The sequence below is a fragment of the Pelophylax lessonae genome, assembly GCF_965119305.1.
Source record: "Pelophylax lessonae genome assembly, chromosome: 2".
Lineage (NCBI taxonomy): Eukaryota > Metazoa > Chordata > Amphibia > Anura > Ranidae > Pelophylax > Pelophylax lessonae.
Window position 1 is genome coordinate 180,682,891 of NC_138769.1, and position 12,498 is coordinate 180,695,388.

Here is a 12,498-nt window from a genome sequence, read left to right on the forward strand (position 1 = left end):
AACCCCTTCCAAAAAGGGTTTAAAGGAAATCACCCCATTGAGGCCTGAGGGCTACATGGCTCTCAAAAGGGGTATTCATCTCAATTCCATCTGAAGAAGACGCTTGTTCCAATCTCCACCCTGTGCGGTTGGTTTCTGTTATGCTATAGTTATATAAGCAAATGTTGCTGCTTCTATTGCATACTGTCAAAAAGAGCTACATGGGCTTGGAAATAGAGTTCACACTATTGAAGATAAAATGGGGGAATTCACAACAACATATAATACTCTGGTGGACTCCCACACCTCGCAGCAAAACAATGTCCACTGTATTCAAGCCAAGTTAGCGGACCTGGAGGACAGGTCCAGGCGTAACAACCTTAAAATATGTGGTATCCCTGAATCTGTCCAACCTAATCAACTACCATCTTTTGTAAGAGACTTGTTCCAAAAATCAGTCCCTGAGCTTACTAATGTGGATCTAACGTTTGACAGAATCCATTTGCATCCCCAAGCCGTCCTTCCTCCTGCAAGAAGTCCCTCGTGATGTACTACTCAGAGTGCACTTCTTTCAGGCAAAGGGAAAAATCCTTGAGACCTTTAGACGCAAGGATCGCCTTCCGGAACAAGCTGCAACACTCCTACAAATCCTCCCCGACTACTCCCAATACACCCTTCAGCAAAGCCGCAACCTCAACTCTATCACAAAAGCCCAACGCAACCAAAAATCATATATAAATGGAAGTATCCAGCAAAACTTTGTGTGACCCATCAGGGCACTACATCCCACATAACCAACATCGACCAAGGGATTTGCATGCTCCAGCAATGGGGAATTGTTCCTGAATCTCCAGATACTCCTCAAGCTGCCAGCGCATCACCACTTCACCACGTCCAACCTGACTGGCACGTCGTGTCAAGACCGTCCAGTCAACCAGACAACCAACCGACATAAGTGACTGTCTTCTACCACACCTTAACTGGGTACACCCGGCCCCACCGCCTCCAATGGGCATTTACCACCGTGCTTCTAACCCCCACCGCCTTTGCAGTTTCGATTGCACACCTGGTCTTAACAGACCAAGTTTTTTTTACCCTCTACTTCCCTTTTTTATTTTTTGTTTCCGTTTGTCCCTTCTATTTTTACCCTTTCTTACAATTTCCGAATCCGACTTCTGTTTTGGAACCCATCTGCTGATACAGGTTTCAGACCAAAAATCTCTTCTCTATATCCTGGTATAACCACATACAAATTCAGGACGCTGACTCATTCAAAGGATGGCGAAACTCAGAGTGTCTGTCACAGGTTTACCCACGCCAAGCGTGTTTTTTTTTTTCCCCTCCCCTTTCTCGGGCACCCGTGCACTACATACAAAACAAACGTCGTGCACTAACGTTGCCAATCGAGGAGAGGAGAGTCTTGGCGGCTCCCTCTCCACTGGAGAATCCTACTGACGCCAGCCAATTATTTTGTTCTGTGACTATTCCCGTCTGTTTATTTCGCCACCCTATCACGTGCCAGCACAAATAACACACACAAAACAGGCGGCAGATATAACTTGTGCAGGTTCTTTACAAATGGGGCTTGGGCAAGCTATGTTACCTGCTTTTGATGACCGCAAGCAGCCGATACGGATACAGAGATAAACCAATCACAGAGAGAGCATACGGATAAGATATTAAATATGTCTTACCGTATTTCAGAGGTGATCAGTCTCCCCCTCTCTGCGAATTGATTCCTCCCAGCCTCCTCTTCATCGGCTTTCTCTCTTGGTTGAGAGACCCAAGCTCCCGGTACGGGCCACCAGTTGCTTTGGATCGGACCAATGCCGATAGAGTTATATCCGTCCCTGGCCTAATTTTTAAGAGTAATGCATGTGTGCACACAGAGAAATGCTGACACTGACGCAGTCAGGGTAAAACAGTTCTGCTTTATTGCTTCCGCCTTTTAAGCTTATAAAGCCCATACAGAACATCTCCAGGAAATGTCCTGTAGGCATGGCATTAAATTAGACAGTCAAATATAATCTTATTTGATTGGATGTATCTATGCACATGTAACTTTCTTCCAGGATATGACCATCTTCTGTCCTAGGTGTGTCCCTCACTGGAGGCGCCATCTTGGAAATCATCTGTTCTTCTTGTTTTCTTATTGCTTTGATTTTATAGGAGAAAAGTGATCTGGCAATTATGTTTGAGCAAGGAAAGTAGGGAATGTCTGCAATGGTGTATATGGTTTTCCATAGTCTTCTTCCTCAAGTTCTATGTCTTGGCTCACGAATGTGGGTGTAGTTTGGTCTATTGCTTTCTCCATGAACTTCCTCAAGCAGGGGAGTACACAGCAAACCACTAAAGCAAGGAGGATTAGAATGATCAACACAGTCACTCCTATCTGTGCCAAGACTTTCTGCCACTCACTCATCCAATTAAAATATTGATCCCATGGGTCTGTGACACCTGAATTTTTTTTCAGTTCAACTGATAGGTTCTCTAAATTCTTAAGAGCTAATGTGATCTTACCATTTGGTCCAGTGTTGTTCGGGATATAGGTACAACAGGTGCTGGTCTTATCTATCATGGTACAGACTCCTCCTTTTTCTGCTAACATCATATCCAGAGCCATCCGGTTCTGGAAGGTCATTTGGGATGTGGTTTCTAATTGTTCAGCTATCCCTTGGAATGCATCTTTGGTGTAGTTGACGAACCTTTGTTGGTTATAATATATATAGTTTATCCAATCTACATTCTTGTTGACAGTTATTATGGGGATTAGGGATTCAAGACCGGCCTTGACCTGGTCTCGAGCCTTGTATTCGTCGGGGACCCCCCTTGGAACTCCAATGGCATCTATATATACATGAGGATCAAAACTTCCAAGGAGAGCTTCCCGTTTCCTCCTTTTACCTGGGGTCAGACCGATATGTGCGTCATGAGCACTTTCTGTCAGGATGTGCAAAGGCATGATAGCCTTTGCAAGGGCACACTCTCCTCTCCACTCTCCCTCTAGCCTGGTTCTTATATGCATATCTCCACACACCCAGTACCCATCCCCTAGGGATTGGGTCTGGTTTTGCACCAAGTTAGTTAAAACATGACTGTAAGAGGCACAGTAACCTCTTGGGAAGGTCCCCAATTTTCTACCCTTCCCTGTGTAGCGGACATAACAGGTGTAATTCCCAGGATATATTGTGATAACTTCTTTAGGCTTTGGGTCCCTGGTATTGATAGGGTATTCTGCCTTCCATTTTTCACATGCTGAATAATCAGTGGAAGTGTTAGTAAAGAGGCTTAGGAAACACTCCTCTGTTTCTTCAGGTATGTTCAATGGGACTGTACCTAAGTGTGGTCTAGCACTGCCACAGACATAACAATTGGTTCTATTGTGTTTACTAGCACTGTACCTCATCCACTCTAGCCAGAGATTGGCTCCTGTGAAACCGGTTTCAGCTGCCATTGTATCCTCAAAGATAGGATCTGCCATCGCTACCATGCCCCCCAGGGTCTGCACATGGGGCTTTAAAGGGTTAGGTGGGAATTGTCTTTTAACCGGTTGCCATTCATTGTTGTTGTACATGTCTTCCAATCGGAAAGATCCTCTATGACCCTGATGACCTCCTCCGAACCACCATCCCAGCACGTACTCACCCCTATCAGAGGGACTAGGATTCCGTATATTTAGAACAAGTGTCATGCTAGGCCCTGGTTTATGTAAGGTGAGACGGGTCAACAAGGGCTCTCCTTGGCTATCCTTACTATCATAAGCTGGTTGGGGTTGGTATCCCCAAGGTGTCCCTGTGTTCCAAGCTGCTGCTCCCCAATAGGCACAATTCTTTCCCCATGACCCCTTGGTAACACAAATATACCCTTCCCCATGTCCTGTCTTATACCATTCTGATCTGCTATCGAGTTCGGGGCATGGGAGTATCTTACATGCATGAAAATCAAACGTGGCAACATGGGTATCAGAAGAATTATACCAGAAAGTGATCTTTCCATTATTTTCAGTAATGGCTGCTTGTTGCGCCTTAGTTGTTCTCAACAAGAAAAGGATATATAGAATCATGCTTCGTCCTCGTCCGCCCCCTTAGGCACAGGGGGTTTCTTACAATGGGAGGCGTGTATCCAGGTGTTCTTTCCAGCCACCTTCACTGATGTGGCAGTTACTAGGAGGACTTGGAAGGGACCATCGAATCTGGGCTCAAGGGAGTGTTTTCGTACAAATTTCTTTATATAGACCCAGTCTCTGGGAACCAACTTGTGTGTTCCTGTATCTAGTTCAGGATCTGGAATGGAAGAAAACACTCTCGCATGGATACGGGTTAATTCACGAGACAAGGCAATCACATAATCAGCCAATACATCAGATTGGAGTTGTAACTGTTGCGGATAATAACATCCTAGTCTAGGGGCTGACCCAAACAGTATCTCATAGGGTGATAAACCATGGCTCCCTCTGGGAGTGTATCTGACACTAAACAAAGCGATAGGTAAACTGTCTGGCCAACTCATTCCTGTCTCCTGGGACATTTTTAACATCCTAGACTTTATTGTACCATTCAGTCTCTCTACCTTTCCACTACTTTGTGGATGGTATGGGGTGTGAAAAGCTAGTGTGACCCCCAAGGCTGTCCATATTTCTTTGGTTACTGAGGCCGTGAAAGCCGACCCTTGATCACTCTCTATAACCTCTGGGACGCCATACCTGCACACTATTTCTGTTAGAAGCTTTTTAGCTGTGGTCTTTGCTGTCATGTTGGTAACAGGGAAAGCTTCTGGCCAGGAAGAGTACATATCTATGATCACCAAAGCGTACTCATATCGGCCACTCTTTGGCATCTGGATGTGGTCAATCTGTATTCTCTGGAAAGGATACTGGGCTTTTGCTAGGTGTTTTCTGGGCGCTTTCTCCGGTCTTCCAGGGTTGCACTTATCACAAATAGTACATGATTTGCAAAAATTGCTGGTGAGTGGGGTGATCCCTGGGGCCAAATAGTATTTGTTGATCAGGGCGTTCATCAAAGTTTTTGATAGGTGAGAGGCACCATGAGCCCACTGTACTACTGCTGGGAACATAGATCGTGGCAAACATGGTCTCTTGTCCACTTCCATGAGTCCATTCTTCAATGTGGCTCCTTTCTTTATCCACATCTCCTTTTCTTCTTTACTTGCTGCTTTCTGTTGTTCTTTGAGGAATGTCAAGTCTACAGATGGGCTTTGCAGGACCATGGTGGTTTGTACAGCTTCAGTATCTTGTATGTTCTGTGGTGCTGATGCTGTTCCATCCGAAGCAGGCATGTCCACTCTGTTGTTAACTTCTCGCACTTCGTATGCGGCCTGCTTTGCGGCGGTGTCCGCCAGGTGGTTGCCTCGTGCTTCCGGAGAATTCAGTCTACCATGTGCCTTTACCTTGAGTATAGCCACTTCGGCAGGAAGAAGTAGAGCATCCATCAAGTCTTTGATTGCTTCACCATGCTTCACAGGTGTACCTTTAGCCGTTAGAAACCCTCTGGTCCTCCAAAGGATCCTATAATCACAGGCAACGCCAAGGGCATATCTTGAGTCCGTGTAGATGTTGACTCTCTTTCCTTCTGTTAATTGGCATGCCATAATAAGGGCTCGGAGCTCTGCTTCTTGTGCAGACTTTGAAGGAGGTAGGGCCGAGGCGTGGAGGATTGTATCCTCAGTGGTGACAGCATATCCAGTGTGATATCTTCCTGCTTGGTCTGCATATCTTGATCCATCTACATAGATAGTTAGGTCAGGATTGTCCAAAGGCACTTCACTTACAGTCGGTAGATGTGCAGTTTCCATTTTCATCATCTCAAGGCAGTCATGGGGAATATCACAAGGATAGTCTCCCCCCTCGAGAAGTGGAAGCAGAGTGGACGGGTTGAGCGTGTTGCACCTGAGAAGGGTGACGTTATCCGGGAGGAGTAGGGCACATTGAAGTCTGAGATGTCTTGCTGTCGACAGGTGTTTTGGTTGTACTTGATTCAGTATTGCTGCTATATCATGAGGGGCCAGAAGGATGAGATGATGTCCCAACACAAGGTCAGCAGTCTTGTCCAGGAGAGCCTGGGCTGCAAAGACGGCTCTGAGGCAGGAGGGTCCCTCCCTAGCCACTGGATCCATCTGGCAGGAATAATAGCCGATGGGCCTGACCTTGTTGCTGTGGGTCTGAGCCAACACTCCTGTGGCATGTCCTTCTCTCTCTGAGATAAACAACTTGAAAGGCTTCTCGTAGTCTGGGAGGCTGAGGGCGGGGGCTGTAGATAGAATTTCTTTCAGAAGTTCAAAGTTGGTAAGGGCCTCTGAAGATAGCACGAAGGGGTTGGTCTTCAGGGCATCGTACAAAGGTCGCATCAGTATGGATGCCTCTGGAATCCAGGAGCGGCAATAAGAGATTAGTCCCAAGAAGGCATGGAGGGATCTTTGGCCCATTGGCACTGGAATGGCCTTGATTGCAGCAACCCTTTCTCGGGTAAGATGCCGTGTGCCTTCTGAGACACAGTGACCAAGAAAGACCACTGTGCCTTTGCACCACTGAATCTTCTGTTTTGAGGCTTTGCAGCCTTGCTCGGCCAGGTAGCATAAGAGGCTCTCAGAGTGAGTTGACGCTTCTTCTTGGGAGTCTGCACAAAGCAAGAGGTCATCCACATACTGGAGGAGCACTACCTCTGGGTTGAGTTTGATCCATGTATCCAGTACAAATGTCATTGCTTTGGCAAATTGAGATGGGGAGTTTTGAGCTCCCTGAGGCATTACAGTCCAGGTGTAACCTTGGCCCTCATGGGTGAAGGCGAAGAGGAATTGGCAACAAGGGTCGAGGGGAACGCTAAAATATGCGTTTGCCACCACTGTGAAGTATTTTGCTGTGGGCGGTATTCCAGCCAGCAAGGTGTGCGGATTAGGCACAATGGGTGTTTCCAGTATGGTGGCTTCATTTACTGCTCGGAGATCTTGTACCATTCGATATTTTATAGGTTCCCCCTTCACGGTCTTCTTCTTTACTGGAAAGAGAGGAGTATTGCAAGGGCTTGTGCAATATATGAGAGCCCCATTTTGCAAGAGGGCCTTTATTTGGAGGGCAATTGCAGCTGACTGGGAAGGCTTAAGGGGGTACTGGGGCTTCCTTGGGTAAGGGGCTCCTGGTTTCATTTTCACAATAATGGGCGGGACTTTCAGGTGACCAATGTCCTCTGGCCCCGTAGACCACAAACATGAGGGTATACGGTCTAAAACTTCTTGTGGGATCCAAGTCTCATCCTCCATATCCAATGAAAGCAGGAGCGGAATGGAACACAGTGCTGAAGTCACTTTAATACCACCATCAGGTTGAAAGGAAATAGAGGCTTGAAGTCTGGACAAGACATCGGCCCCTAATAAATTTAAAGGACATGTGGTGGAGACAACAAATCTTGCTAGTAGGTCAGGGAAATTGCCAACTTGTAAGGGGCGGGTCTTCTGGGTGTTCCGTCCACTCCCACGCGAGTTATGTCAATATCTGATAGGAAAGAAGTATCGGGTAGTTCTTCAGCTCTGATCACACTTCTGGCAGCACCTGTGTCACACAGGAAGGTGGTGGGACGGCCCTCAATGGGGAGGGTTATTTTTGCAAGGGGTCCTCCAGTGTCTCTCGATGATACAGTCATAGTTGGCGTGTATGACACAGGCTTGCCGAAATCCTAGCGGAAGAGATTAGTTTGCTCGGGAGGAGGAGGAGGAGGCCAGGTGGTGTTAGGCACAGGGTTGAATGGGTTCCCCTGGTTGTTGTTTTGTCCTTGGTGTTGGGTGCCTCCTTGTGGGTCACTGTCAGACTGCCTGTTGGTAATCCTCCGAGGGCTTCGACACTCCCTTTTGAAGTGTCCGGGCTTACCGCAATTATAACAAACTTGTGGATTTCATGGCAGGTGTGGCGTGTCAGAGGTCACCATGAGAGGGGTCATCTTTTTGTTTCCCTGTGAGAATTCTATGCCTTTCGCTACTAACAGCAAAGTATCGAGGGGCAGCACTCTATACTCTGGGCGAGACAAAAGCAGACCTTTCCTAATAGGTTCCCTAAGGCCTGAAACAAATGCAGAGGGCAGCATCTGGGTATGTGCCTTATTCTGCTTGTCAAATCCCAAATCTGTAAATACCTGTGAGATTCTAGTAGGAAATTTCTCAACTGATTCAGTCTTCTCTTGTGTAATGTCTTGTATGTTAGTTGCTTGGTCTGCTAGGCGTTCTCGTGCCCATTGGTCTAACTGAGTTAAAAATTCACGCCCTGAGTCAAAAGTGTGGTCAGCATCAATTCTAGTAGCATTGAAATGTTTTTCCATCACCGGCCAATAGGCATCTCCTGCCTTAATCTCACAGAGGCTTATTAAATCCCGCCAAGCACAAGAATATGCCTTCTGGTCTTCGAATGGAGGCGTGGGTTGAGTTGGCCAGACAGTTTACCTATCGCTTTGTTTAGTGTCAGATACACTCCCAGAGGGAGCCATGGTTTTTCACCCTATGAGATACTGTTTGAGTCAGCCCCTAGACTATGATGTTATTATCCGCAACAGTTTCAACTCCAATCTGATGTATTGGCTGATTATGTGATTGCCTTGTCTCGTGAATTAACCCGTATCCATGCGAGAGTGTTTTCTTCCATTCCAGATCCTGAACTAGATACAGGAACACACAAGTTGGTTCCCGGAGACTGGGTCTATATAAAGAAATTTGTACGAAAACACTGCCTTGAGCCCAGATTCGATGGTCCCTTCCAAGTCCTCCTAGTAACTGCCACATCAGTGAAGGTGGCTGGAAAGAACACCTGGATACACGCCTCCCATTGGAAGAAAGCCCCTGTGCCTAAGGGGGTGGATGAGGACGAAGCATGATACTATATATCCTTTTCTTGTTGGGAACAACTAAGGCGCAACAAGCAGCCATTACTGAAAATAATGGAAAGATCACTTTCTGGTATAATTCTTCTGATACCCATGTTGCCACGTTTGATTTTCATGCATGTAAGATACTCCCATGCCCCGAACTCGATAGCAGATCAGAATGGTATAAGACAGGACATGGGGAAGGGTATATTTGTGTTACCAAGGGGTCATGGGGAAAGAATTTTGCCTATTGGGGAGCAGCAGCTTGGAACACAGGGACACCTTGGGGATACCAACCCCAACCAGCTTATGATAGTAAGGATAGCCAAGGAGAGCCCTTGTTGACCCGTCTCACCTTACATAAACCAGGGCCTAGCATGACACTTGTTCTAAATATACGGAATCCTAGTCCCTCTGATAGGGGTGAGTACGTGCTGGGATGGTGGTTCGGAGGAGGTCATCAGGGTCATAGAGGATCTTTCCGATTGGAAGACATGTACAACAACAATGAATGGCAACCGGTTAAAAGACAATTCCCACCTAACCCTTTAAAGCCCCATGTGCAGACCCTGGGGGGCATGGTAGCGATGGCAGATCCTACCTTTGAGGATACAATGGCAGCTGAAACCGGTTTCACAGGAGCCAATCTCTGGCTAGAGTGGATGAGGTACAGTGCTAGTAAACACAATAGAACCAATTGTTATGTCTGTGGCAGTGCTAGACCACACTTAGGTACAGTCCCATTGAACATACCTGAAGAAACAGAGGAGTGTTTCCTAAGCCTCTTTACTAACACTTCCACTGATTATTCAGCATGTGAGAAACGGAAGGCAGAATACCCTATCAATACCAGGGACCCAAAGCCTAAAGAAGTTATCACAATATATCCTGGGAATTACACCTGTTATGTCCGCTACACAGGGAAGGGTAGAAAATTGGGGACCTTCCCAAGAGGTTACTGTGCCTCTTACAGTCATGTTTCAACTAACTTGGTGCAAAACCAGACCCAATCCCTAGGGGATGTGTACTGGGTGTGTGGAGATATGCATATAAGAACCAGGCTAGAGGGAGAGTGGAGAGGAGAGTGTGCCCTTGCAAAGGCTATCATGCCTTTGCACATCCTGACAGAAAGTGCTCATGATGCACATATCGGTCTGACCCCAGGTAAAAGGAGGAAACGGGAAGCTCTCCTTGGAAGTTTTGATCCTCATGTATATATAGATGCCATTGGAGTTCCAAGGGGGGTCCCCGACGAATACAAGGCTCGAGACCAGGTCAAGGCCGGTCTTGAATCCCTAATCCCCATAATAACTGTCAACAAGAATGTAGATTGGATAAACTATATATATTATAACCAACAAAGGTTCGTCAACTACACCAAAGATGCATTCCAAGGGATAGCTGAACAATTAGAAACCACATCCCAAATGACCTTCCAGAACCGGATGGCTCTGGATATGATGTTAGCAGAAAAAGGAGGAGTCTGTACCATGATAGATAAGACCAGCACCTGTTGTACCTATATCCCGAACAACACTGGACCGAATGGTAAGATCACATTAGCTCTTAAGAATTTAGAGAACCTATCAGTTGAACTAAAAAAAAATTCAGGTGTCACAGACCCATGGGATCAATATTTTAATTGGATGAGTGAGTGGCAGAAAGTCTTGGCACAGATAGGAGTGACTGTGTTGATCATTCTAATCCTCCTTGCTTTAGTGGTTTGCTGTGTACTCCCCTGCTTGAGGAAGTTCATGGAGAAAGCAATAGACCAAACTACACCCACATTCGTGAGCCAAGACATAGAACTTGAGGAAGAAGACTATGGAAAACCATATACACCATTGCAGACATTCCCTACCTCTGCCAGGGACCTGTAGGGCCATAGGGAGAGCATCTGACTTCCCATGCGCAAAGACCGTGGCAAGGGGGGTGATTGATTAGCAATCACTCGTCTAAAGTGCGGCACAAAAAGAGTTCCAAGGCGCATGAGGACAGATGAGTTAGGATCGATAGGGATAGGATGAAATAGACATTTTAAGGGGGGAATCTGTATGCACATCTGACACCCCCTATTTCATGTCACAATGCCTTTTTCAGTTTCTTTCTTTGAACGTTAAGGGTCTCAACCACCCTGCTAAACGCTACTCTATGTGGCAGGAGGCAATGTTATCCAAGGCTGATGTTTGTAATGTTCTGGTACCTTTGGGTACCCTAATTACTCTTTCATAAGTGTATGCGCCCCACCATTCTCTTTTGGTAAGGTGTGCATACACCTTTAAGACTGATGCTGTCATCACTGAGCGCCGGACTGGATGGCTATTTAGATCGCCGGCTCTCACTCACATGTGTTCGTTCAAACTGCTTTGTGCCTTGATGCTAACCTGTCTTGAACCTCTCATGCTTGCAAGCATACCTCGCTGTCGGAACCACGCTGCGCTGATCCCTGTATCCCGCTACCGGATCATACGCTCTTGCCGAACCTCTCCTCTGCTACATTGCTATTAGTGATAAGTACCCCACAGGGGAAACCTCTATAACCTTTATACTAAAGCTTACACTATCTAGCTCTGCATAATAAGGACTATTACTACATCTGCATTATCTAAGATTGCTAGCTCTTGAGCCTACTACCACCTGTTCTTGCACTGGGTTGATCTCTCTTATATGTCCACCTGCTACTCTGTCATCTGCTACCATACATGATTGCTAAACCTATCTGCATCCCATCTGCTACTATCTTACTTTCAAGAACATTTCCTTTCAAGTGTCTGTCATCTACCATCTCTACCCAACCTGTCTCTTCAGCCTATCATCACTGTGTTACTATATACATAAGTCACTCTAGGAAACATCTTATTGAGTGTGTGTATTTACTTGCTGAATTGAGATCCTCCACACATGATGAGTCATTGGGAGTTGGGATTGGTGTCTCAGCGTTTCTCTACATGACTACTGAAGTGGAATATTTCTGCAGCTGAAAATCCACATCATACGTAAAACGCAGGAGCGTTACAATGTTCTAGCAATAAAGGAAAAGCATTTCAATCAAGGTTATACTCCCCGATGCTCCCGTCTTTCTAGCTTCGTCTACAGAAAAAAAGAGAGGTGTTTTGATGGCCTTTCATGCCTCTGTGTCCTTCGCCTACTCAAGGGTGGTGCAGGATGTGGAGGGACGATATATTATCATCAACTGTACTTTGGACAACTGTTCTTACACAATGGTGAATGTTTATGCTCCTAACACATGCGTAAGCTGTGTTCAAAAATTGCCAAATTGAAAATGGGAAAGCTGATCATATGCAGTGATTTTAATTTGGTGGCGAACCACGCTCCTCCAGGGGCAAATCGGCACTACCTACCCTAGCTGCCCTTATACACTCTGAGGGGCTCCATGACGTGTGGCGATACCAACACGCGGAAGAGAGAGACTACTCCTATTTTTCTTCCTGTCACAACATGTACACTAGAATAGACATGTTCCTGGTAGACTCTGCCACCTTACCCCTAGTCGTAGATACTTCTTTATCCCCTACATATGACCGTCTCCACCAGCCCTGCTACCCCGTCCTCCTTTATCTGGCATTGTAACAACTCCATCCTCTCCGACCCAAACTCCCTCAAATACCTACAGAAACGAATGCGTGAATTTTTTGAC

At 46.3% G+C, this 12,498-nt stretch overlaps 2 protein-coding genes across 2 annotated transcripts; one reads left to right on the top strand and one right to left on the bottom strand.

Annotated features, from left to right (window-relative positions):
* Nucleotides 1-2,167: 2,167 nt before the first annotated feature.
* Nucleotides 2,168-3,909, bottom strand: LOC309548011 (syncytin-1-like; the record flags this gene model as incomplete). Its single annotated transcript, XM_082247993.1, has 2 exons — nucleotides 3,843-3,909; nucleotides 2,168-3,808 (listed from the first exon to the last, which is right to left on the bottom strand). Exon 2 carries the CDS (start codon nucleotides 3,668-3,670, stop codon nucleotides 2,168-2,170), a length of 1,503 nt encoding a protein of 500 aa, XP_082104119.1. The 5' UTR covers nucleotides 3,671-3,808; nucleotides 3,843-3,909.
* Nucleotides 3,910-8,830: 4,921 nt separating this feature from the next.
* LOC309546829 (uncharacterized protein) lies at nucleotides 8,831-10,885 on the top strand. The gene has a single exon (XM_082246517.1). It carries the CDS (start codon nucleotides 8,846-8,848, stop codon nucleotides 10,718-10,720), a length of 1,875 nt encoding a protein of 624 aa, XP_082102643.1. The 5' UTR covers nucleotides 8,831-8,845; the 3' UTR covers nucleotides 10,721-10,885.
* Nucleotides 10,886-12,498: the final 1,613 nt, after the last annotated feature.

What these genes read in the sequence shown, in the direction of transcription:
- LOC309546829 (XM_082246517.1), top strand. Translation starts at nt 8,846, where the DNA reads ATGATACTATATATCCTTTTCTTGTTGGGAACAACTAAGGCGCAACAA.